Below are 27826 nucleotides of genomic sequence, written 5' to 3'. Positions count from 1 at the left end.
CCATACACAGCAAGTCTATCAAAATGCCCAATCTAAGGCATCCAGGGAAAGAAACCTTGGTTTAAGAAGGCCAATAAAGTTCAGGGTTTCTCTCTCAAGTAGAAAGGCACATGGCAAACATGGTCAGGGTTTCTCTGTCAGCTGGAAGGGCACATGGCGAACACGGCGACATCTGCTAGCTTCCTCTCCAGCTCCCCGGGAGGTATTTTCCTTCTTCATCTCCAAAACTCGCTGGCTAGTAGACTCTGCTTTATGATGCTGTTGCATTTTCTGCTCTCTCCAAATCTCCAGATTTCTCCGAAATGTTTCCTCTGTTGTAGGATTCCCACCTGAATGGGTGGAGACACCTAATCCATTTTAACAACCACTGTTGATCACTCAAGATCACATCAAGATGTGACTCCCTAAGTCATATCTCCAGGGAGATGATCTAATTACAGTTTCAAACATACAGTACTAAATAGGGATTAGAAGAAATGGTTGCTTTTACAAAATGGGATTAGTATTAAAACATAGCTTTTCTAGGGTACATACATCCTTTCAAACCAGCACAGCAGGAATAAGTTTCATAGGGGTGAGCCCCATGTTCAAGGGATTGGCCTATTAAATTGGTTGTCCCAGTGCTTATGAGAAAAGTAGCAGTTTCCCAGGTGGGGAATGTTAATATTTTCTCCTTTCTCCCTAGTCCTTCTGGGGAGCTTTATAAATACTTTTTTATTCTCTGTACAGATTACTCTAGGATGTTTCAGGGCATTACTAACCTGTACAATCCAATAAGATCTCACTCCCTATTCAAGATTCTGTGTAATTATGGTGTTCAAATAAACTGACCATGCAAGTTAAATTAGATAATGTGCTACCTAAAATGCAAAATTTTAAATGTAATTAATTTTGTTTTTAGTCTTACAGACTCCATTCATTTCCAAAGTTACTTAGGTCAGCACCTTTCCTCACTCCCCCTTCAGTGCAGTTGTTCCATTCATTTATAATAACAGATTGTCTTATTACAGTTTGATTTTTTTTTCTCTGGCATCCAATAACCTCTTTTTAACTTTTTTTTTTTTTTACATGGGCAGGCCCCGGGAATCGAACCCGGGTCCTCTGGCATGGCAGGCAAGCATTATTGCCTGCTAAGCCACCATGCGCCCCCCCTTTTTTAGAATTTATTTATTTATTTATGATACATAACCACATACAAACACAAACATTCTTCTCATATGATCATTCCATTCTTGTTATATAATCAATAACTCACACTATCATCATATAGTTGTATATTCATCATCATTGTTACATGATTCATGACTTTATTCTGTCTTACAGCTGCATAGTATTCCATCACCTGTATATACCACAGCTTGTTTAGCCCCTAGTCGATGGGTTTTTATTATAATAATTTGAAACTACCTAAAAGTTCCCCTTTTAATCACATTCAAATATATAATTCAGTGCTATTAATTACATTCACAATGTTGTGCTACCATCACCACCATCCCTTATCAAAAGTTTTCTGTCAACTCAAATAGAAACTGTACAATTTAAGCATTATCTGTAGATTCCTTAAACTGACCCTGGACCCTGATAACCTGTACTCTAGTTTCTGACTATGAATTTGGCTTATTCTAAATGTTCATATCAGTGAGATCATACAACAATGTTGTATCTTTTTTTGTCTGGCTTATTTTATTGAACATGATGTCTCTAAGGATCCTCCATGTTGATGCATGTGCCAGAATGTCATTCCTTTATAAGGCTGAATAATATTCCATTATGTCTGTATACCACATATCCATTCATTAGTTGATGGACACTTGAGTTGCTTCCATCTTTTGACAATTGTGCATAGTGGTTCTGTGAATATCAGTGTGAAAATATCTGGTTGAGTCCCTGCTTTCAGATATTTTAGGTATATATTTAGATGTGGGAATTCTATACTTTTTGAGAATGTGCCAAACTTTCACTTTTAGTGGCTGTACCATTTTACATTCCCACCAATAATGAATGAATGTTCCTATTTCTCCATATCCTCCCCAACACTTTTATTTTTCTGTTTCTCTTTTTTTTTAATAGTTGCCATTCTTGTAGGTGTTAAATGATAATCTCATTGTGGGTTAGATTTGCCTTTCCTAATGGCTAATGATGTTGAGCATATTTTAATGTGTATTTTGCCATTTGTGTATCATCTTTGGAGAGATGGCTATTTAGGTCTTTTGCCCTTTTAAAATTGAGTTGTTTCTTTTCATTGTTGAGTTATAGGGTTTCTTTATATCTCTGGATATTAAACCCTTATCAGATATTTGGTTTCCAAATATTTTCTCCAGTTGTATAGATTATCTTTTTACTTTCATGATAAAGCCCTTTGAGGCATAAAAGTTTTTAATTTTGATGATGTCCCATTTGTTTATTTTCCTTTTGTTGTTTTCGCTTTGAGTATAAAGTTTGAGAAACCTTTGTCTATATTAGGTCCTGAAGACACTTCCCTATATTTTCTTCTAAGAGTTTCATAGTTCACGATCTTATATTTCAGTCTTTGATCCATTTTGAGTTAAATTTTTGTATATGTTGTTACGTAGGGTTCAGACCTTCATTCTTTTGCATATCGATATCCAGTTTCCCCAGCACCATCTGTTGAAGAGACTATTCTTTCTCAATTCATTGGTCTTTGCCTCCGTCAAAATTCAATTGGTCAGGCCCGTGCACCCCCACAGCCACATCCTCTCCACCTCTGGGCACCCACGCTCACAGGCACCAGTGTAGCATCCCCCATTTGTGCCTATACCTGTGCTGCAACGCATTACCACACTGTCGTGCCCCGCCCCACACCCTCCATCCTCTCCACATCCATCCTACAAATATGAGAATTTTGACTACTGAAGGAAATCAACTTCTAAAGTAAACCAATCAATGTATTTACATGCTGTGACAACAACAAAAGATCACTAAGCATATCATGATGCAGACAGATATAGCCCAGCCTAATGACCAAATGAAAACACCAAAGGAGACACAGACATTGTTCCAAAAACTAATCAAAGATGTTCATGTATCTCTACTAAATAAAATAAACATGATGGCTAATGACCTAAGGAAGATCAAGAAGACAGAGTCGAGAGGTTATCCTGGAGGTTATTTTTATGCATTAAGTAGATATCACCTTGTTATTCAAGATGTAATGGAGAGGCTGGAGGGAACTGCCTGAAAATGTAGAGCTGTATTCCAGTAGTCATGATTCTTGAGGATGATTGAATAATGATATAGCTTTTACAATGTGACTGTGTGATTGTGAAAACCTTATGTCTGATGCTCCTTTTATCTTTTTATCTACTTTGTCAGCAAACGAGTAGAACATATGTAATTAAAAAAAAGAAAGAAGACATTAGAAGAGCATAAAAAGGAGTATGAAAGAATAAATAGAAAAATAGCAGATATCACAGAGATTAAAGATGCTTTAGACAAAATAGAAAACATACTAGAGATACACAACAGTGAATCTGAAGAGGCAGAAGAAAGAATAAATGAACTAGGTGACAGGACAACTGATTTCGAAGATGCAAAACAGCAAATGGCAAAAAAGATGGAAAAGTTTCAATTGGATCTCAGGGAAATGATGGATAAAACAAAGTGCACAAATATAAAAATTATTGGTGTCCCAGAAGGAGAAGAGAAGAGTTAAGGGCTAGGAAGATAAGTTGAGGATATAATGGGGGAAAACTTCCTAACCCTTATAAAGGACATAACTATGCAAATCAGAGAAGCTCGACAAACTCCAAATAGAATATATCCAAATAGGTCTTCCCAAGGCACATACTAATCAGTCTGTCAAATGTTGAAGAGAAGCAGAAAATCCTGAAAGCAGCAAGAAAAAAAGTTTACTATGATCAAGGGTAGCCACATAAGACTGAATTCAGCCTATGTAAGTGGCACTATGGAGGCAAGAAGGCAGTGGTATGATATATTGAAGATCCTGAAAGAGAAAACTGCCAGCCAAGAATTCTATACTCAGCCAAGTTGTCCGTCAAAACTGAGGGAGAGATTAAAATTTTCACAGACAAATCTTGAAAGAATATATTAACAACGGACTGGCCCTACAAGAAATACTAAAGGGAGTTCTGCCACTTAAAAAGTGGCATCTAATCCAAAAGATGGATTCAAGAAATGCCTTTTCAGTAATAATTTTGAATGTTAATGGACTAAACTTACCAATTAAAAGTTGCAGATTGACAGAATGAACTATGAACTATAATCCAGCCATATACTGCTTACAAGAGACTCATCTTAGACACAAGGATACAAATAGATTGAATGTGAAAGCGTGGAAAAAGATGTTCCATACAAGTTGTAATCAAAAGAAAGCAAGACTAGCTATACTAATATTGGACAAAATAGACCTTAAATGTAAAGACATCTTAAGAGACAAAGAAGGACTATATATATATATTATATATAGTTTATGCATATATAATTATATATATATATTGTTTATATATAATTATATATATATATATAAATATATATATATTTTTACATGGGCAGCCTCTGGGAATTGAACCCAGAGCAGGTGAGAATTCTGCCACTGAGCCACCTGTGCACCACCCTACACTATATATTAATTAAAGGGACACTTCACTAGGAATAAATAACAATCATAAATGTTTATGCTTCCAATCAAGGGGCTCCAAAGTACATGAGACAGACATTGGCAAAACTGAAGGGATCGATACTGTCTCAACAATAATAATAGGAGACTTCAGTACACCACTCTCCTCTATAGATAGAACAACCACGCAGAAGATCAATAAGGAAATAGTGAAATTAAACAACCTGATAAATGAATTAGGCCTAACAGACATATATAGGTCATTAAACTCCCAAACACCAGGGTATACATTCTTCTCTAGTGCTCATGGAACATTCTCCAGGGTAGGTCATATGCTGGGGCACAGAATAGGTCTTTTTATGTTTAAAAATATTGACAGTATTCAAAGCACTTCCCTGATCACAATGGAATGACGCTAGATATCAATAACCACCAATGAATGAGAACTTTCACAAATATTTGGAGATTAAATAACAAGCTCTTAAACAATCAGTGGGTCAAAGAAGAAATTGCTAGAAAACCCAGTAGCTGATGAAAATGAGAATACACCACCACCTGTTGTATTCTCATTTTCATTAGCTACTGAGTTTTTAAATTTATAAAGACCTATAAAATTAATAAATTTTAAATTTATAAAACTTTCAATGTTTTTAAACTTATGGAGACCTATTTTGTGCTCCAGCATATCAAGTACTTATGGGATGCGGCAAAGGCTGTACTGAGAGGGAAATTTATTGCCCTAAATGCCTATATTAAGAAAGAAGAAAAAAGAGAAGAGCAAAAATTGAGGACTTAACTGCTCACCTGGAAACAATGGGAAACTAACCCCAAAGCAAATAGAAAAAGAGAAATAACAAATATTAAAGCAGAGTTAAATGAATGGGAGAACAAAAAAACAAAACAAAAATCAGTTCACCATAAATTCGAGGATTTCTTTTTTTTTTTTTTTTTTTTAACATTTTTGACAAAACAACATACAAACACGAACATTCTTAACATATGAACATTCCATACTTGGTGTACAATTGATGACTCACAACATCATCATATAGTTGTATATTCATCGCCATTATGATTTCTTAGAACATTTGCATCACTCCAGAAAAAGAAATAAAAGAAAAAGAAAAAACTCACGCATACTGTACCCCTTACGCCTCCCTCTCATTGACCACTAGTATTTCCAACTACTCAATAGATTTTAACCTATTTCTTTTCTATACCCGTTACCATTCCCTTTCATTGTTCACTAGTATTTCAATCTACTCTATTTATTTTAACATTTGTTTCCCCTATTATTTATCTATTTTTAATCCATATTTTTTACTCATCTGTCAATATCTTAGTTAAAAGGAACATCAAACACAAGGTTTTCACAATCACACAGTCACATCGCAAAAGGTATATCATTATACATTCATCGTCAAGAAACATGGCTCCTGGAACACAGCTCTGCAGTTTCAGGCACTTCCCTTTAGCCTCTCTATTGTGCCTTAAACTACAAAGGGGTGTCATGGTCAGGTTCATGTGTCAACTTGGCCAAATGGTGGTACCTGTTTGTTTGGGCAAGTGCTGGCCTGTCTTTTTCTATGAGGACATTTCACAGAATTAAATCATGATCACATCGGCTACATCCACAGCTGATTCCATTTGTAACCAGCCAAGAGGAATGTCTTCTTTAATGAGTGATGCTTAATCTAATCACTGGAAGCCTTTTAAAGAAGATTCAGAAGAGACAGGTTCTCTTCCTGCTTTGGCCAGCTGGCCTCTCCTGTGGAGGTCATCCAGACACTCCATCAGAACTTTCTGCTTCACAGCCTGTCCTACAGATTTTGGACTCTGTGTTCTCATGGTTACATGAGACGCTTTTATAAATTTTATATTTACGAATATTTCCTGTTGATTCTGTTTCTCTAGAGAACCCTGACTTATACAGCTTGGTACCAGGAGTGGTTCCTAAGAAACAGAATCTTAAAAATGGATTTTTATAAATGGTTTTCTACTCTGACTGGACTCAAAAGCACTTAGGACTCTGATTCCCATAATCAGAATACTTGCCAATCCAATGAGTGAGTTGGCAAAAGAGACAGTCAAAATATTACCATGAAATTCTTCTAATGCTCCACTTGTGTGAAGCCAGGCTCTGGGGGATAATGTTTTTGACACATTTATGGAGTTTTGTAGAAATAAAAAGTATAGACATCTTGGCTTGTTGTTTTTAGATACACTGTATACATTAATGAGTGAAAACGATGGGTTTAAGGCTTCAAACAAGAAGCTTACATGCCGTCTGACAGGTGTAGACATTTCTGCAAGTGTCCTCAAGGAAAACCTTATTTCCTGTAGCCGTAGACTTAAGATATCCGAAAATCAGACTCAGAATCTTAATGTTAGAGTAGGAACTTCACAATGTAAACTGAAATCTCAATCTTGCATGGTGTCTGCCATTAAAGTAAGGGCATTGATTGGAAAGGAGTGGGACCCTGAAAAATGGGATGGTGACGTATGGATTGATAATGATGTCGGTGGAGAGGTTGAAACACTAGTTCTTGCTGAGGCTTCTCTAGATAACCCTATAATAGTCTGCCCTGAGGACATAGCCACCCCATCTCCATTCTGCCTTGAGGAGTTGGCCACCCAACCTCCACCTGAAGGGATTAGCCCTAGAGTGACTAAACCTGTTTCACCAGACGAAACTGTAAATGAATGCCCTGATAAAGAAAATGGCTTGGAAGATACTTCTAATTCTTTTCATGACCCAACCCCACCAACCCTCATTTCTTCCAGACCTATAACTAAAGTCCCAACAGGCCCCTAAAGGTGAGGTATAAAGTATCACACATGAGGAGGTACATTATACTCCAAAAGAACTGTGTGATTTTCCAATTTATATAGACAGAAATCGGGAATATTGGGGGCAACGGATTTGAAGGGTGTGGGATAATGGTGGGAGGAATATAAGGCTTGATCAGACTGATTTTATTGATATTGCCCACTAAGCAGAGATTCTGCATTCAATGTTATAGCTCGAGGGGTTAGAAAAGACATTAACAGTTTCTTTGGATGGTTGACTGAAACATGGATCAAATGGTGGCCGACATTACCTGAGGTTGAAATGCCAGAACTGCCCTGGTATAATGTAGATGAGGGGATCCAGAGGCTTAGAGAGATTGGAATGTTAGAGTGGATTTATCATGTAAAGTCTGCTCTTACACCTCAGGAATGTCCAGGATGTACCTTTTACCAGAACAGTAAGAAATACATTTGTGAGACGAGCACCATCATCCCTGAAGAGCTCTGTAGTTGCACTTCTGTGTAGATCAGATATCACTGTGGGAACTGCTGTCATTGAGCTGGAATCCTTAAACACAATGGGGATGAACAGATCCTGAGTTGGCAGAAGCCAACTGGCAGCACTTAATCACCAAAGACAGGGTAGACGTGGCTATTATAATAAACAGCAAACTCAAAGCAGGAGTCAAAATAATCTGACATGCAGAGATTTGTGGCATTGGCTAGTAAATCATGGGGTACCTAGGAATACAATAGATTCCTTACAGTGAATTGACTGAGAAAGAGAAAACCTGGGCCTGGTTTACAAATGGTTCAGTGTGATAAGCAGGTACCACCCAAAGTGAACAGCTGCATCACTACAGCCCCTTTCTGGGGTATCCTTGAAGGACAGTGGTGAGAGGAAATTCTCTCAGTGGGCAGAACTTCAAGCAGTGCACCTGGTTGTTCATGTTGCTTGGAAGGAGAACTGGCCAGAAGTGCATTTGTATACTGACTCATGGGCTGTTGCTAATAGTTTGGATGAATGGTCATGGACTTGGAAAGAACATAATTATAAAATTGGTGACAAAGTGGTCTGGGGAAGAGATATGTGGGCTTAAAAACATGAAGATATTTGTGTCCCATGTGAATGCGCACTTAGAGGGTGACTTCAGCAGAGGAAGGTTTTCATAATCAAGTGGATAAGATAACCTGTTCTCTGGATACCAGTTAGCCTCTTTCCCCAACAACAACTGTTACTGCCCAATGGGCTCATGAACAAGGTGGTCATGGTGGTAGAGATGGAGTTATGTATGGGCTCAGCAACATTGACTTCTACTCATCTAGGCTGACCTGGCTACATCCACTGCCTAGTGTCCAGTCTGCAGCAGCAGAGAATGGTCACCATTCCCTGAGGTGACCAGCTGGCTATATGGTGGCAGATTGATTTCACTAGACAATTCCCTTCATGGAAGGGGCAGTGATTTCTTCTAACTGGAATAGATACATACTATGGATATGGGTTTGCTTTCCCTGCAGCCAATGCTTCTGCCAAAATTACCATCCATCGACTTACAGAATGCCTTATCCATTATCATGGTATTCCACACAGCATTGCCTCTGATCAAGGAGCATACTTCACGGCAAATGAAGTGTGGGAATGGACACATGCTCATGGAATTCTCTGGTCTCACCATGTTCCCCATCATCCAGAGGCAGCTGGATTGATAGAATCGTGGGATGGCCTTTTGAAAACTCAGTTATGGTCCCAAGTAGGTGGCAATATCTTGAAGGTCTGGAGTAATGTTCTCCAGAAAGTTGTGTATGTTCTGAACCAGCGTTCATTGTATGGTGCTGTTTTTTCCATAGCCAGGATCTATGGGTCCAGGAACCAAGGGGTGGAAATGGGAGTGGCACCACTCACTATTACCTGTTGTGATCCACTAGGAAAATTTTTTTCTTCCTGTCCCTGTGACCTTGAGCTCTGATGGTCTACAGGTTTTAGGTCCAAATGGGAGAGTGCTTCCACCAGGAGAGACAACAATGATTCCATTGAACTAGAATCTAAGACTGCCACCTAGTAACTTTGGGCTACTCATGCCCCTGGATTAACAAGCCAAGAAGGGGATTACATTACTGGCTGGGGTGATTGACCCTAACTATCAGGGGGAAATAGGACTGCAACTACACAATAGAGGTAAAGAACAATTTTCTTTGAATATAGGAGATACCCTAAGGCATCTTTTAGTACTACCATGCCCTGCAATTAAAATCAATGGAAACCTGCAACAACCTAATCCAGGCAGGACTACCAATGGCTCTGAAACTTCAGGAATGAAGGTTTGAGTCACCCCACCAGGCAAAGAACCACGGTCAGCTGAAGTGCTTGCTGAGGGTAAAGGGAACATGGAATGGGTAGTGGAAGAAGGTAGTGATAAATATGAACTATGACCACATGATCAGTTACAGAAACAAGAACTGTAATGCTGTTTTGTTCATGTTATACTATTTAAGTTTTAAGATATCAAGTTTAAGAATGAATATTAACCAAGGACTTGCACCTTATTCTGGAGAGATTTAATGTGTTTCCGGTTATATACAGGACAGTTGAGTATTGTTAGGTGAGAAAAAAAATGCGTCTTTTATTGTTTTTTTTTAGAAGTTAGGTATGGTTTAAGGTGATGACTATAGTTGTCAAGTTGAAAAGGAGTGGGCTGTCATGGTTAGGTCATGTGTCAACTTGGCCAAGTGATGGTATCTGTTTGTTTGGTTAGGCAAGTGCTGGCCTGTCTTTTGCTATGAGGACATTTCATAGAATTAAATCATGATCATGTCGGCTACATCCACAGCTGATTCCATTTGTAATCAGCCAAGGTGAGGGTCTTCTTTAATGAGTAAAAGCTCAGTCTAATCACTGGGAGCTTTTTAAGGAGGATTCAGAACTGACTGGTTCTTTTCCTTCTTTGGCCGTGCATCTTTGCTGTGGAGTTCGTCCAGACCCTCCATCAGAATCGTCAGCTTTGCAGCCTGCCCTACAGATCCTGGACTCTACATTCCCATGGTTATATGAGACACTTTTATAAATTTTACATTCATGAATATTTCCTATTGATTCTGTTTCTCTAGAGAACCCTAACTAATACAAGGGGATATGTATAAAATGTGTAAGAATAATCTCCAGGATAACCTCTTGACTCTATAATCTCTTAGCCAGTAACACTTTGTTTTGTCTCATTTCTTTCTCTCTTCTTCCTTTTGGTCCAAAAGGTTTTCTCAGTCCCTTGATGCTGAGACCCAGTTCATTCTGGGACTTCTGTCCCACTTTGCCATGGAGGTTTACACCCTTGGGAGTTATGTCTCACTTTGAGGGAGGGGGAGGGTAATGAGTTTTCTTGCCATATTGGCTGAGAGAGAGAGAGGCCACATCTGATCCTGTGAGAGAGAGGCAGTATGAAAAGAGGTTTTCTGGGGGTGACTCTTAGGTCTAATTTTAAGTAGGCTTAGACTGTCCTTTTCAGGGATGAGTTTCATAGGAACAAACCCCAAAATTGAGGGCTTGGCCTATTGATTTTTGTCCCCCATTGCTTTTGAGAATATCAGAAATTCTCCAAATGGGGAAGTTGAATTTTCCTGCTTTCTCACCATCCCCCAAGGGGACTTTGCAAATACTTCTTTATTCACTGTTCAGATGACTCTGGGATTTATCAGGGCATTGCACTGGACAAATGTATAAAATCTCATGCCTTATTCAAGGTTCCATGTACTTATGGTGTTCAATTAAACTGTCCATATAAGTTATATTAGGAAATATACTATTCAAAATATAAATTTTTTGTGCCAGATTAACATTTTTTTGCTTTAGTCTCACACAGAAGTTGAAGTTTTAAAATATGAATGACCCTCTATTTTCAACACCCTGCAATATTGACATTCCTTTGTTCTTCCTCATGCAAAAACATTTTTTAATTTTTACATTTAGTCACCATCATTGTACACTCTAGGCATTCCTAGATTATACCATCACAGTCTATCTTTCCTTCTGGTTTTATATGTGCTCCCCACCCTCCTCCCTCTATCATTCTCACATTCAGCTTCATTCAGTGTACTAACATTATTGTGCTACAATCAGGTAGTGTTATACTTTCCTTTTTTGAATTTTTCAATCAGTCCTATTGTACAAGCTGCATCCCTTCAACTCCAATTACCCAGTCTCTACCCTGTTTCTATCTCCTGATGACCTCTGTTCTGAACTAATATTCTCCAGGTTCATTCATTAATGTTATTTCATATCAATGAGACCATACAGTATTTGTCCTTTTGTTTCTGGCTAATCTCATTCAGCATATGTCCTCAAGGTCCATTGAGAATTGGTTTCTGAACTCCAATTTGATTTCATTGGTCTGTGTTTCTATCCTGTGCCAGTACCATGCTGTTTTGATTATGTGGCTTTGTAATAAGTTTTAAGAACAGGACGTGTAAATCCTCCAACTTTGTTCTTCTTTTTCAGGATGGCTTTGGCTGTTTAGGTATGCTTTCATATAAATTCGATGATTGGTTTTTCCATTTTTGCAAGGAAGGCTGTTGCAATTTTTATTGGGATTGCATTGAATTTGTAAATTGCTTTGGGTAGGATTGACATCTCTCCAATATTGAGTCTTCCAATCCATGAAAATGAAATGTCCTTCCATTGATTTAGGTCTTCTTTGATTCTTTTAGTAATGTTTTGTGGTTTTTCTACGTATATCCATACATTCTTTACATCTTTATTCCTGGATAGTTGATTCTTTTAGTTGCTACTGTAAATGAAATTTTTTTTCTTGATTTCTTCTTTAAATTGTTCATTACTGCTGTATAGAAACACTATTGACTTTTGGGCATTGATTTTTGTATCCCACCACTTTGCTGAATTCATTTATTAGTTCCAGTAGCTTTGTTGTGGATTTTTCCAGATATTCTGAATATAGGATCATGCTAACTACAAAATTCTTCCTTTTTTTTTCTTAATTTTTCCTAATTATTCTAGCTAGAACTTAGAGTACAATGTTTATTAACAGTTGTGATATGGGCTTCCTTATCTTGTTCCTGATTTTAGAGAGAGCTTTCAGTATTTCCCCATTAAGTATGAGTTTTTCATATATATCCATTATCATGTTGAGAAAATTTCCTTACATTCTTGGCTTTTTTAGTGGGGAGTAAGAAAGGGATTTTCTTAAATGCCTTTTCTGCATCAATTGAGAAGATCACGTGACTTTTCTCCTTTGTTTTGTTGTTAATGTGGTATATTACATTAATTTATTTTCTTATTTTGAGCTGCCCTTGCTTCCATTTGTTATGTTTGATTTAGCCTATCACTTTTGTTAAGGCAGCAGAGGGAATGTAAAATTCTCATCCTTTCGTATAGTTATATTTGAACTGGTGTTCTTTAATAAAGTCCTAAAGAATAACTTTAAAGCAGTATATTGGGCTATGTAAGAGATGAAATAGGAAATATGTCTTATCCCTTTGCATATTTTTTAAAAATTATAAGTTATAACAGTAATATATTATGACTGGGAACAAAATCACATGATTTCAAGATTTTCTTTCCAAAGCTGTTCCCTGAAATTCCCAGGAATGATATTGGAATTTTCTCTTAACGTCTAAGAATCTATTCTAAACATGCACTTATAAAAATATTACAGGAATTAAACTTCAATTTTATTTTTCCCTTTCCTTTTGTTCAGTGGCCCTCAGATTCTCAAGAACTTGATTCTAAGGAACTTTCAGCTGGCTCTCAATTTGTAGGACTCATGGCAGTTCTTACAGCATGTTTTTCAAGTGGCTTTGCTGGGGTTTACTTTGAGAAAATTTTAAAAGAAACTAAACAGTCCGTTTGGATAAGAAACATTCAGCTCGGTAAGTTTTAAGTACTTTCCCGTAATATTTTTAAAAGTGATTATATTGTTATATTGAAAGATTTCTGTACATCTTTATATAAGTAATCCTTGGAAGAAAAGTGCTGTTGATCCAAATATGTAGCAGGAATTTTGCCTTAAAAAATTGTATTTTAACAAATTTGTTTAATTGAGGAATATAGAATTTAGATCTGTGACATGAAAGGTGTAGCCTATTTCTTTTTTTTATATGTTGTATTTTTTTTTATCTTTTTTGTTTTTTATTTTTTATTAATAGAATCAATCAACATACAATATGAACATTCTTAATGTATGAACATTCCATACTTGGCTCACAGTATCATCACATACTTGTATATTCATCACCGTGATCATTTCTCAGAACATTTACATCACTCCAGAAAAAAGAAATAAAAAGAAAAAAGAAAAACTCGTATATATCATACCCCTTACTCCTCCCTCTCATTGACCACTAGTATTTCCCTCTACCCAATTTACTGTCTTTTTTTTCACCACATAGTTGTATATTCATCATCATGATCAAGTAGCCTATTTCTTTCCTTACCACTTAAAGTCTTAGTAACTATCATTGGTTGCCACTTCTTTCTCAGAAGATGTTTCAAATAGCTTACATATTGTATCCTGGGAATGATTTAAGATACTTAAATGAAGGAAGCTTGATACTTTTTAAATATAAAATCTTTTAATATTATAATAGGGATTTTTGTTTCAAAATGTTTTGTTTTGGCTCTTAAAAAATTCTGAGACATGTTTCTAATTGAAGGTAAATAGTTTGAAAGAAAAAAACTCACATTGAGACTGATTTTTCTATAATTTTTTTTAATTGTGAAACATAAAACATATACAAAACAGCAATAAATTTCCAAGTACATATAGCACATATTATAAAGTTTGGTATGGGTTACAGTTCCATGATTTTTTCATTTTTTCTTCTAGCTGCTCCAAGACACTGGAGACCAACAGAAATAGGATTGGCTTTTATCAAATATTTAAACTATTTATATTATTGTAGCATTGCACTTCCCATACTGAGATTCCAGCCTTTAATATAATTCCTGGCATATATTCATCTTGGAGGATGCTACATAGAGCTTTGTGCAGTAGCCAATCAACACATTCTATTTTAAGCCTCTGCCCTTGTGATTTTAAAGTTCATCTTTTTAATGTTTTTATTGAGAAATATCCACACACTCTAAGTCCAACCATATTATATAATCAGTGGTTCACAATATAATAACATTGTTGTGTATTCTTCACCATAATCATTTTTAGAATATTTGCATCACTCCAGAAAAAGAAATAAAAAGAAAAAAAGAACTCATATATCCCATACTCTTTACCCATCCCTCTCATTGACACAGAATATTTCAATCTATGAGGTTCATCTTTGAAACCACTATTTTTTTTTCTGTACTCACTAAGGTAATAGCTACACAGGTCTCTCTTGATTAGTAGTCATTCAGGCTCCTCCAGTTCTCACAGATAAATTGACTGTAGTCCTAAATAGCCTATATTTTAAATCAATCCTTCCCAAACAAGCCTTCCGTCTTTCCAGCTTTTTTCCAGTAATATGGTAACAGACTGAACCTTTACTTTATCTCATAGGATTTGTTTCTCCACAGAATTTGTAGAAATATACCAAGTTTTTTTCTTAAAAAAGATTCAACATAGGACGGGCCACGGTGGCTCAGCAGGCAAGAATGCTCTTCTGCCATGCCAGAGGACCCAGGTTCGATTCCCGGTGCCTGCCCATGTAAAAAAAAAAAAAAAAAAAAAAAAGATTCAACATAAATAATTTTAAAAGGTAGCTATTTTGTTCTGTTCACTTCAGTTTTATTCAGTTCAAATTTGTAGTCTTGAAAAGCATTAAGCAATTTAATCTATCCTTCCATAACAGAGTGTATCTATAGCATAATGACCAAGAACAATTGGTAGTCAGACAGTCCAACAAGTGTGTGAATTTAGGAAAGTTACTTTTCTGTGCTTCACTTCCTTCTTCTAAAAAATACACTTATTGTACCTACCTCATGTTTCCATGAGAATTGAAGGAGATAATATAGCTGAAGCTCTTATAATAAAGTGCCTTGCATATTGTAAGCACTAACAAATGTCAGCATATTTATATAAATATGCAAAAATCAGTAAAGAAAGGAATGTTCAAGTTTGTGTGAGTTGCCCCAAGTTTTCTTGGCTTGTAAGATAAAAATGGAAGACAGGTTGGAATTCATAATTATATAGTGCTTCATAGAGTTCTTATTCTTTGAAGAGATTATTACATACTCATACTACAATGCTCATAGAAAAAAATGGCAAGCTGACTCAGAGCATTGAAAAGGGTACTTAAGTTACAGGCAACTCAAAGTTACAAGACAGAAATTAAAAGTTTCTGATGGCATTTTCAAACATCAAATTGATGAGATTCGGAAATTGGAGAAACAGGAACTCTTATTACATATGGCTCATAGGAGTATGTATTAATATAACCTTATTGGATCTCAATTTAGGAATGTCTGCCAAGATTTTAAATACATATAAGCTTTGATTCAATAATTATTTGTTTGATAAGAATTTACCCTACAGATACAACCTCAAGAGCACAGAGATAGATTACTGGTTATTCATTTTTGCATTATTTACAATTATAAAAAATAGGAAACAACATTTAGGGGACTGGTTAAATAAATTAGCAGTATGGATAAATAGTGTAATGATTAAGATTAGTACTCCACAACCTCACCACCTGGGTTGAAATCCTCAGTCCATGACTTAACAGCTGTGTGAGCTGGGACCAGTTATTTAACCTTTTTGTGTTTTAGTTTCTTCATCTATAAAATGGCATAAAAGCACCTACCTCATCTGGCTATTTTGGGTTGATCTGTGAAAAGCTCTTAGAACAATTCCTGGCACATGATGTTATATACATGTTTGATATTATCATCATCATCAATCATACAATAGAATATTATGTAGCTATTAGAAAGAATGCAACAGATCTACACATACTGACATGTATGTACCTTTCTGTACTTAGACATGTAAAAATAATTATCAAGTATTACTTTTATAATTAAAAAAATCCTTGGGAGTGTTTATTTCTGTAATTTTGAATTATGCCAGCATTATTGCATGTTTGAAATTAGACTGTTTTAAAATGATAGAGCTGACAAATGTAATTTTAGGAAGAGCATTTCACATACTTTTCAGTTCCTTTCCATTATGGAATGCTTTTAGCTATAGCTTTATGAAGAAAAGCATTTCACCCTGCAACATTTGCTAAATATCTTACCAGAGACTATCCATAAGAGGTGGCCCTGTAGGCATCCATTTCTCTAATCATAGCTCTGGGAAATCTCTTAGAACTGGCATTCATATGATAGGCTCTGTGGTAGAAGTGAGGGATTCAGCAGTGAATACCATATAATCTGTGTCCTCACTGAGCTGACTTCCCTAGAAGTTAGACTTTAGTAAGGACAGACTCTGGTATTCCCTATGATCAACTGTTTCTTTTCTTTTTTGCATGGGCAGGCTCCGGGAGTCGAACCCAGTCTCTGGCATGGCAGGCGAGACTGCCCACCCTCAACTGTTTCTTAACCTTGATTTTTGGGATATTGCTTATTGAACTTTGAGAACTTCTTAAGGAAAAATGCTATTCTATGGGCTTAAGATTTTATAGCTGTATGTAAGAATGTGAATATATGAAAATCTAGATTTAGCAATAGGAAGAAGACTCATGATACGATGAAATTTGTCAAAAATACAAATATTTGAAAGGGAAAACTATGCAATCATATATAATTTTTATTTTTTAGTGCCCAAAAGTTGGTTAATCTCTGTTCTTTTTAATATTCTTATGTCTTTGTCTTTCAGTTATAATGCTACATATATCTTTTGTTCAGTTTATATAAATGTCCAAATAAAAATTAAGATAGTCAAATTTTATCAAAAAGGAAAAGTTCAGTATAAAATTATTTGGACTATCAGTGGAAAAATATCTCTTAAGGCAAACTAAGTAACATGACATATACTTTACATTTTTAAAGGTTTCTTTGGGAGTATATTTGGATTAATGGGTGTATACATTTATGACGGAGAATTGGTATCAAAGAATGGATTTTTTCAGGGATATAATCGACTGACCTGGATAGTAGTTATTCTTCAGGTAAAGCAATTAAAGTCTTATTTTTAATATTAAATTTTATTTAATATAAGAATCTGATGTACTGATGTGGGGCAAAAATGTTAGTGCTCACATTATATGTGGTTTATTCAAGGAGGGTAAACTAGAACTGGTTTTAATGCTGTAGTGAAAACTTATTTTGAATAGAAATTGCAAGTGAATTTTGTTGTATTTAAATTTAACACAATGAAAGTGTATGTTTAAGCGAAAAAAATTGAAGCTAAAAGCATATATAACTTGATTTTTCTATAACCCTTTTGATTGTATAAGAAGTCTGTAGTCAGCCAGATAAGGCTTGAGGAAGTGATGTAGAAATTTAAATCTATAACAGTTTAAAGCCTCATATTACAATTACATATTAGAATTTCCTGTTAAATTACTTCAGCTTATATATGTATGTGTGTGTGTGTGTGTGTGTGTGTGTGTATATATATATATATATATAAACTTAAAATTGTTCAAGTGTTGACTAATGGAAAGTTCTGAGTAATTAATTTCATCTTTATGAAAATTACTTATTGAATAGTCTGGAGGATCCAAAAATGACAATACAAGTCACTGACCTCACAAAGTCTTCTATTCTCCTAGAGGTATTTGAAGCTATAAGGAAGGTGTAGGAAATATTAAAAAGATCCTGGATAGTAGGTGAAGATGGCAAGAAATAGTTGTCATTGGTAAGGCAAGAAGAGTTTTTTAAGATTGGGAAAAAGTAGGCAAGGATAAGTGAAAATACAGAGGAAATCTGAAGTGAAGATAGTGTAAATCAGGAGAGTTTATGTGTGATGGCTTTTATCCTAACAAAATAAGAGGGGAAGCCCTCTGTTGAGAATAAGCGGCTGAAGCCTTGGGCAAAATAAAAAAAGGCTTGATATATCTGGCATCAGGAATTCAATAGGGAGTAAACAGATGAATGACAACATTGCCAAAAAATATTGGGACCCAGATATTAATTTCTGGTGAGTTCAGTTGACATAATTCATGACTCTAATAAAGCTTTCCGTCATAGGAAGAAGTAGAATAAAGTTGCGAAAGTGAGTATTCCTAGATTTGGGAGCTAAGTAGGGTTTGGCAGAAAACAAAAGTATGTAGTAAAACCATTATTAAAGTAGTTACAATTTAGAATTTGAGAGGAAATTGCTAGGAAATTCTCCTTGGTAAAAAGTTTTCTCCCTATGCTCTTAAGGATGGGATGATTAGAACTGCTTTAGGATTTGTAATCTGACAGCAGTGAGAAGTGGATTAGATCAGGGAGAAACTGGAGAAAAAGCAAAGCTAGAAGGCATTTATTTGAAAGTAAATATTTCACTATTCAGAGTGACCATCTTCCCGTATTTGTCCAAACAAGTGATATATGCTTACTAAATTAGGTTAGTATAGATGATTTATTCATGGATCAAACTCCATTGTAACAAACTGCAGATTTCTCTGGTATTTACTTAACCATTTACCCCTGAAAGAAGAGGGCTGTTGAACAAAACTTAGAAGTCTTTTGCTTTGTTTAATGTGACTCACTTACTATAATGGCATTATTTTATAGGACAAATGACCAGAACTTCATTGAGTAATGAGATTGTTTTGAAAAGCAGTTTTATATTTGTTTTTAAAAATCTTTTAAAACTTTTCAGGCACTTGGAGGGCTTGTAATAGCTGCTGTTATTAAGTATGCAGACAATATTTTAAAAGGATTTGCAACTTCTTTATCCATAATATTATCAACACTGATATCCTATTTTTGGCTACAAGATTTTGTGCCAACCAGGTAAACTATTATTTTCCATTTCTTTAAATCTCTAAAAGTATATATAAAAGTAAGAATTCTTCATGGGGCGATCTGATAAATTTTACTCTTTTACAAATAAATAATCATTGAAATAATAGTAAAAGATCTATTTAATATCTTTTTAAAAAAGCTTTAAACTAAATGCATGAAAAAAAACTTCCACACAAAAGTTTTTTATAAAAATTTAATTGGCCAGAATTTCCCCCACTAGATCTGAATGATTTTTCATTTAAATTTAGGAATCAGACTTTTTTCTCTGTGTGATTTATGAACACAATTTAATACAGGAGATACAAAACTAAAGCCAGGAGAGGGGATGACATTCCTGGAGAAGATAGTTTATATAGAGACAGTGGCTCATGGGAAAAACTCAATAGATGGTGGTAGGAAAAAGAGCATTTTAGAAAGGAAGAGCATTTTAAAAAGGAATTACAAAAGGAGTGATTGGTGAGGCAGAAGACTCAGGATTCTGTGGTGCCACAGAAACCAAAGGAAAAGACTGAGTTAGGAAGAACTAACTATAATGAATGCTCATAATGGGTGCTACTGAAGGCTCTGTTCTTTTTTTTTACAATTATTAAGTTATAATCCTGGAGTAATGGGATTATATTTTAGTCACTCCAGAACATCATTCTTGGTTTTCTTCCAGCTTCACTCAACCCTTCCCATCTTCTAACTTCAAACCCTGGAGTCTCCCAAGGATCTGTCTCTGGACTTCCTTTATCTAATCTCACTCCCTTGGTGATTTCCTCTATTTTCATGGCTTTAATACCAACTATATGCTAACAACACTCAGATTTAAACTGAATTGCAGGCTTGTGCATCTAATTGCCTATTTATCATTTTCACTTTAACTTCCACTAGATAACTCATTCCGTAACCCTATCAGTTTCCCATCTTAGTAAATGGCAGCACCTCCATTATTCCAGTAGCTTAGGCCAAAATCCTCCTAGACTGAAGAGGAACAGTCTATCCACGGTATTAAGAGAATAAGAATGGTCTATGTATGTGCATGTAGGTCTGTAAGAGGAAGTTAGCAAGTATTGAAGTTCTCTGTTTTCTGAGTGAAATAATAAGCAAGGTCATCAGCTTCTCTTTATCTTTCTCATTTGTCATTCTGATCCAGAAGCAAATCCTATCAGTTCTTTTTTTATATCTCAAGAATCTGACCATTTCTCACAAGTTCCCATGCTACCATCCTGGTACCAGCCACTCTCATTTATCATCAGAATTAAGAATTAATAGTCTCCTTGTTTTTTTCTCTTGCCCTGTATCCCCAATCTTTTCCATTAAGTAATCACAATGATCCTTTGGAGTATATCATCAGATACTATTACTCTGCTTGGTAACCCTGTAATTTCTTCCCAGTCACTCAAAAGTTGTCATCTTACAATGGCCTATTTAATTTGGCCCTCACCTACTTTTCTATTCTCTGATACTACTTTCTTCCCGTTCATTTTTTTTTTCCCCAAGCAACAGTGATATCCTTGCTGTTCCTTAAACATGCTTCTATCTCTGGCATACTCCCTCACTTTCTCTGGTCTTGGCTAAAATGTCACCTCATCAAAAGAGCACCCCCCTCCATTCCATCATTCTTTTTCCTCCTTCAGAGAACTTACCACCATCTGATGTAAGAATGTAGGCAGGATAGTGCTTGACACATATCAGGTACTCAGCCATGTTCGTTGAATGAAAATGCAAGACTAAACTTTAAATACAGCTAATAAAATTCATTTGTATTATAAAGAGTTCATTAGATGGAATTATAGATGGAATTTGGCACTAGAAGAATAGAACATCTTCTTTATTTTATTATATCTAAACATTTATGGTTTTGATTCTTCTCTAGCATCCTGGACAATATGTCTGGAATATGTAGAAATATATAATTTTTCTGAGACATGTATTTAAAAGTATTTCTGTTTTCAGCTTGGTGTGGGAATGAATCACTTAGCTAGTGAGACTAACCTAACTATTAGCATCTTTTTTTTTTATTTTTTAGCATCCATATCTTTTTTTTATTAAACATACCAACATACAAACACACACATTCTTACTATATGATCATTCCATTTTACATAATCAGTAATTCATAATTTCATCACATAGTTGTATATTTATCATCATGATCATTTCTTAGAACATTTGCATCAATTCAGAAAAAGAAGCAAAAAGAAAACAAAAAAATTCATACATACCATACCCCTTACCCCTCCCTTTCACTGATCACCAGCACGTCAATCCACTAAATTTATTTTAATATTTGTTCCCCCTATTATTTATTTATTTTTAACCCATATGTTTTACTCATCTGTCCATAAGGTAGATAAAAGAAGTATCACACACAAGGTTTTCAAAATTTTCACACAGTCACATTGCAAAAGCTATATCTTATACAATCATCTTCAAGAAACATGGCTACTGGAGCACAGCTCAACATTTTCAGGCAGTTCCCTCCAGTCTCTCCATTACACCTTAACTAAAAAGGTGATATCTATTTAATACATAGGAATAACCTCCAGGATAACCCCTCAACTCTGTTTGAAATCTCTCAGCCATTGACACTTTATTCATTTCTCTCTTCCCCCCTTTCAGTTGAGAAGGTCCTCTCAATCCCTTGGTGCTGAGTCCCAGCTAGTTCTAGAATTTCTGTCCCACGTTGCCAGGAAGGTCCACACCCCTGGGAGTCATGTCTCATGTAGAGAGGAGGAGGGCAATGAGTTTGTTTGTTGGGTTGGCCGAGAGAGAGAGGCCACATCTGAACAATGAAAGAGGTTCTCTTGGGGGTGACTCTTAGGCCTAATTTTAAGAAGGCTTAGTTATCCTTTGTGGGGTTAAGTTTCATATGAACAGACCCCAAGATTGGGGGGTCAGCCTATTGCTCTGGTCGTCCGCACGACTCACGAGAATATCAAGAACCCTCCATTTGGGGAAGTTGAATTTTCCCCCTATCTCACCATGCCCCCAAGGGGACTTTGCAAATACTTTTTTATTCACTGTTCAAATCACTCTGGGATTCATCGGGGTGTAACTCTGGACAAACCTACAAAATCTCATGTCCTACTCAAGGTTCCATGTAGCTATGGTGTTCAATTAAGCTGTCCACATAAGTTATATCAGGAAATGTATTAGTCAAAATATAAATTTTGTACCAAATAAACATTTTTTGCTTTAGTCTCACACATAAAGTTTTAAAATATTAATTACCATTGATTTTCAACACCCTGCAGTATTGACATTCCTTTGTTCTTCCTCATGCAAAAACATTTTTAAATTTGCACATTTAGACACTGTCATATACTCTAGGCATTCCTACATTATACCATCTCAGTCTTTATCGTCTTATCTTTCCTTCTAATTTCATTTGTGCCCCCAGGCCTCCTCCCTCAATCATTCTCACATTCAGCTTCATTCAGTGTTCTAACATTATTGTATTACAGTTAGGTAGGATTGTGCTATCCCTTTCTGAATTTTTACAATCAGTCCCATTGCACAATCTGTATCCCTTCAGTTCCAATTACCCAATATCTACCCTATTTCTATCTCCCAATGAACAAATCCCAAGATTGGAGGCTCAGCCTATTGCTCTGGTTGTCCCTACTACTTGTGAGAATATCAAGAACCCCCACTTGGGGAAGCTGAATTTTCCCCCTTTCTCACCATTTCCCCAAGGGGACTTTGCAAATACTTTTTTATTCACTGTTCAAATCTCTCTGGGATTCATTGGGGCATCACTCGAGACAAACCTACAAAATCTCATGCCCTACTCAAGGTTCCATGTACTTATGGTGTTCGATTAAGCTGTCCACATAAGTTATATTAGTAAATGCACTAGTCAAAATACAAAATTTTTAAATTTATATAATGAAATTTCTTAACGGAAATTCTCCAAGTTCATTCATTAATGTTAGTTCATATCAGTGAGACCATACAGTATTCGACCTTTTGTTCCTGGCTAATCTTCCTCAGCATAATGTCCTTAAGGTCCATCCATGTTGTACCATACTTCATAACTTTATTCTGTCTTATAGCTGCATAGTATTCCATCATATGTATATACCACAGCTTGTTTAGCCACTCGTCTGTTGATGGATGTTTCCATCTCTTCGTAACTGTAAATAATGCTGCTATAAACACTGGTGTACAAATGTCCATTTGTGTCCTTGCCCTCATGTCCTCTGAGTAGATACCCAGCAATAGTATTGCTGGGTCATATGGCAATTCCATACTTAGCTTCCTGAGGAACTGCCAAACTGCCTTCACAGTAATTGTACCATTTGACATTCCCACCAACAGTGGATAAGCGTGCCTCTTTTTCTCCACATCCTCTCCAGCATTTGCCGTTTTCTGTTTTATTGAAAATGGCCGTTCTGGTGGTGATATCTCATTGGGGTTTTGATTTGCATTTCCCTAATAGTGAGGTAAGTTGAGCATCTTTTCATGTGCCTTTTGGCCATTTGTATTTCCTCATCTGAGAAGTGTCTGTTCAAGTCTTTTGTCCATTTTGTAATTGGGTTCTCTGTCTTTTTTTTGTTGAGTTGAACAATCTCTTTTCATATTCTGGATATTAGACCTTTATCTGATATATTGTTTCCAGATATTGTTTCCCATTTTGTAGGTTGTCTTTTTACTTTCTTGACGAAGTTCTTTGATGCACAAAGTGTTTAATTTTGAGGCGTTCCCATTTCTTTCTTTCCTTCTTCAATGCTTGTGCTTTGGGTGTAAGGTCTAGGAAACCCCCTCCTATTAAAAGAGTTATATTTCCCTACATTTTCTTCTAATGGTTTTATGGTCTTAGATCTAATGTTTAGGTCTTTGATCCATTTTGAGTTAATTTTTGCATAGGGTGTGAGATATGGATCCTCTTTCATGCTTTTGCATGTGGATATCCAGTTCTCTAGGCACCATTTATTGAAGAGACTGTTCTGTCCCAGGTGAGATGGCTTGACTGCCTTATCAAAGATCAATTGTCCATAGATGTGAGGGTCTATATCTGAGCACTCTATTCAATTCCATTGTTCAGTATATCTATCTTTATGCTAGTACCATACTGTTTGACCACTGTAGCTTTGTAATACACATTAAAGTGAGGTAGCATGAGACCTCTGACTTCATTTTTCTTTCTCAGGATACTTTAAGCTAATCAGGGCACCCTGCCCTTCCAGATAAATTTGGTTATTGGTTTTTCTCTTTCTGTAAAGTAAGTTTTTGGGATTTTAATTGGTATTGCATTCAATCTGTAAATCAATTTAGGTAGGATTGACATCTTAACTATATTTACTCTTCCAATCCATGAACATGATATGCCCTTCCACTAATTTAGGTCTACTGTGATTTCTTCTGACAATTTCTGGTAGTTTTCTTCATATAGGTCTTTTGTCTCTTTCATTAAATTTATTCCTAAATATTCTATTCTTTTGGTGCAATTGTAAATGGGATTTTTTTTCTTGGTTTCCCCCTCAGATTGTTCATTAGTAGTGTATAGAAACACTACAGATTTTTAAAAATTTATTTATTAATTAAAAAAATTAACAAACAGAACATTAACATATATAATCAGTAATTCACAATATCATCATTTAGTTGCTATTCATCATTTCTTAGAACATTTGGATCAATTCAGAAAAAGAAATAAAACGAAAACAGAAAAAAAAAAAGATTATACCTACCATACCCCTTACCTACCATGCCCCTTACCCCTTGCTTTCATTGATCACTAGCATTTCAAACTAAATTCATTTTAACGTTTGTTCCCCCTATTATTTATTTTTATTCCATATGTTCTACTTGTTTGTTGACAAGGCAGATAAAAGGAGCATCAGAGACAAGGTTTTCACAATCACACAGTCACATTGTGAAGGCTATATCATTATTCAATCATCCTTGAGAAACATGGCTACTGGAACACAGCTCTACATTTTCAGGCAGTTCCCTCCAGCCTTTCCATTACATCTTGAATAACAGGGTGATATCTACTTAATGCGTAAGAATAACCTCCAGGATAACCTCTCGACTCTGTTTGGAATCTCTCAGCCATTGACACTGTCTCATTTCACTCTTCCCCCTTTTGGTCGAGGAGGTTTTCTCAATCCCTTGATGCTGAGTTTCACCTCATTCTAGGATTTCTGTCCCACTTTGCCAGGAAGGTCCACACCCCTGGGAGTCATGTCCCATGTAGACAGGGGGAGGGTGGTGGGATTGCTTGTTGTGTTGGCTGGAGAGAGAGGCCACATCTGAGCAACAAAAGAGGCTCTCTTGGGGGTGACTCTTAGGCCTAAATTTTAAGTAGACTTGACCTATCCTTTGTTAAGGATAAGGTTAAGTTTCATATGAACAACCCCCAAGACTGGGGGCTCAGCCTATAGATTTGGTTGTCCACATTGCTTGTGAGAATATCAAGAATTCAACTTGGGGAAGTTGCATTTCTCCCCGTTCTCACCATTCCCTAAAGGGGGCTTTGCAAATACTTTTCCACTCACTGATCGAATCACTCTGGGATTCATCGGGGCATCACTCTGGACAAACCAAGAAAATCTCATGTCCTATCTGAGATTCCAAGTACTTATGGTGTTCAATCAAACTATCTACATAAGTTATATTAGGAAATGCACTAACACTACAGATTTTTGAATGTTGATCTTGTAACCTGCCACTTTGCTGTACTCATTAGCTCTAGTAGTTTTGCTGTGGATTTTTCAGAGTTTTTGATATATAGCATCATTACATCTGCAAATAGTGAGAGTTTTACTTCTTCCTTTCTAATTTTGATGCCTTCTATTTCTTTTTCTTGTCTAATTGCTTTGGCTAGAACCAACACAATGTTGAATAACAATGGTGATAGTGGACATCCTTGTGTTGTTCCTGATCTTGGGAAAGTTTTCAGTTTTTCCCCATTGAAGATGATGTTAGCTGTGGGTTTTTCATGTATTCCCTTTATCATGTTGAGGAAGTTCCTTTCTATTCCTATCCTTTGAAGTGTTTTCAACAAGAAAGGATGTTGAATTGTGTCAAATGTTTTTTCTGCTTCAATCGAGATGATCATGTGCTTTTCTGCTTTAATTTGTTGATATGGTGTATTACATGAATTGATTTTCTTATGTTGAACCATCCTTGCATACCTGGGATGAATCCTACTTGGTCATGATGTATAATTCTTTTAATGTGTTGCTGGATTCGATTTGCTAGAATTTTCTTGAGGATTTTTGCATCTATATTCATTAGAGAGATTGATCTGTAGTTTACTTTTTTGTAATATCTTTGTCTGTCATTGGTATTAGGGTGATGTTGGCTTTGTAGAATGAGTTAGGTAGCTGTGCTGGTTTGAAAGGATGTATATCCCCTAGAAAAGCAATATTTTAATCAAAATCCCGTTTCGTAAAGGCAGAATAATCCCTATTCAATACTGTATGTTTGAATCTGTAATCAGATCATTTCCCTGGAGATGTGACTTAATCAAGAGTGGTTGTTAAGCTGGATTTGGTGACAACATGTCTCCACCTATTTGGGTGGGTCTTGATTGGTTTCTGAAGTCCTATAAAAGAAGTAACATTTTGGAGAAAGAGAGAAATTCAGAGAGAGCAGAGCAGAATGACATAGCCATGAGAAGCAGAGTCCACCAGCCAGCAACCTTTGGAGATGAAGAAGGAAAGTGCCTCCCGGGGAGCCTCATGAAACAGGAAGCCAGGAGAAGAAGCTAGCAGATGCCGCTGTGTTCACCATGTGCCCTTCCAGATGAGAGATAAACCCTGACCGTGTTCACCATGTCCCTTTCCAGATGAGACAGAAACTCTGATTGTGTTTACCATGTGCCCTTCCACTTGAGAAAGAAACCGTGAACTTCATTGGCCTTCTTAAACCCAGGTATCTTTCCCTGGATGCTTATAATTGGACATTTCTATAGACTTGTTTTCATTGGGACATTTTCTTGGCCTTAGAACTGTAAACCAGCAACTCATTAAATTCCCCTTTTTAAAAAGCCATCCTGTCTCTGGTATATTGCTTTCTGATGGCTGGAAAAGTAGAACAGTAGCTTTCCCTCCTCTTCAATTTTTTTGAAGAGTTTGAGCAGGATTGGTACTAATTCTTTCTTGAATGTTTGGTAGAATTTACATGTGAAACCATCTGGTCCTGGACTTTTCTTTTTGGGGAGCTTCTCAATGACTGATTCAATTTCTTGTGATTGGTTTGTTGAGGTTTTTTTTTTAACACTAGTTACCCTTGTTACCATTGATGCAAGATTATTAAAGTCGTACTATTATCTGTCAACCATAATTTACATTAAATGTATTTTCCCATAACTACCTAATTATTTACATCTTGTATTAGTATTGTACATCTGTTAAAATTCATGAAAGAAAATTCTTACATTTATACTATTAAGTATAGTTCATCGTCTATAATAGGGTTCACTGTGTTCTAAAATCCTATTTTATCAATTATTTTTTAATGCAATTTTAATGAGATATTTACACATCATACAATCCATTCAAAGTATACAGTCAGTGGTTCACAGTGTCATAACATAGCTCTGCATTCATCACCACAATCAATTTTAGAACACTTGCATTACTCCAAAAAAACAACAAGAA

General features: G+C 36.0%; 1 protein-coding gene across 3 annotated transcripts in view; it reads left to right on the top strand.

The window, feature by feature from the left end:
- SLC35A3 (solute carrier family 35 member A3) overlaps window positions 1–27826 on the top strand; it is an 84235-nt gene that overhangs the window by 38705 nt on the left and 17704 nt on the right. For all 3 annotated transcript variants that reach the window (XM_077120141.1, XM_077120143.1, XM_077120142.1), the window contains exons 5-7: window positions 13090–13261; window positions 17322–17440; window positions 19084–19217. In XM_077120141.1, coding sequence (XP_076976256.1) covers window positions 13090–13261; window positions 17322–17440; window positions 19084–19217 — 425 coding nt within the window. The remainder of the gene's footprint in view (window positions 1–13089; window positions 13262–17321; window positions 17441–19083; window positions 19218–27826) is intronic.

The sequence above is a fragment of the Tamandua tetradactyla genome, chromosome 11, assembly GCF_023851605.1.
Source record: "Tamandua tetradactyla isolate mTamTet1 chromosome 11, mTamTet1.pri, whole genome shotgun sequence".
NCBI lineage: Eukaryota > Metazoa > Chordata > Mammalia > Pilosa > Myrmecophagidae > Tamandua > Tamandua tetradactyla.
This window is presented reverse-complemented; position numbering and strand designations above follow the sequence as displayed.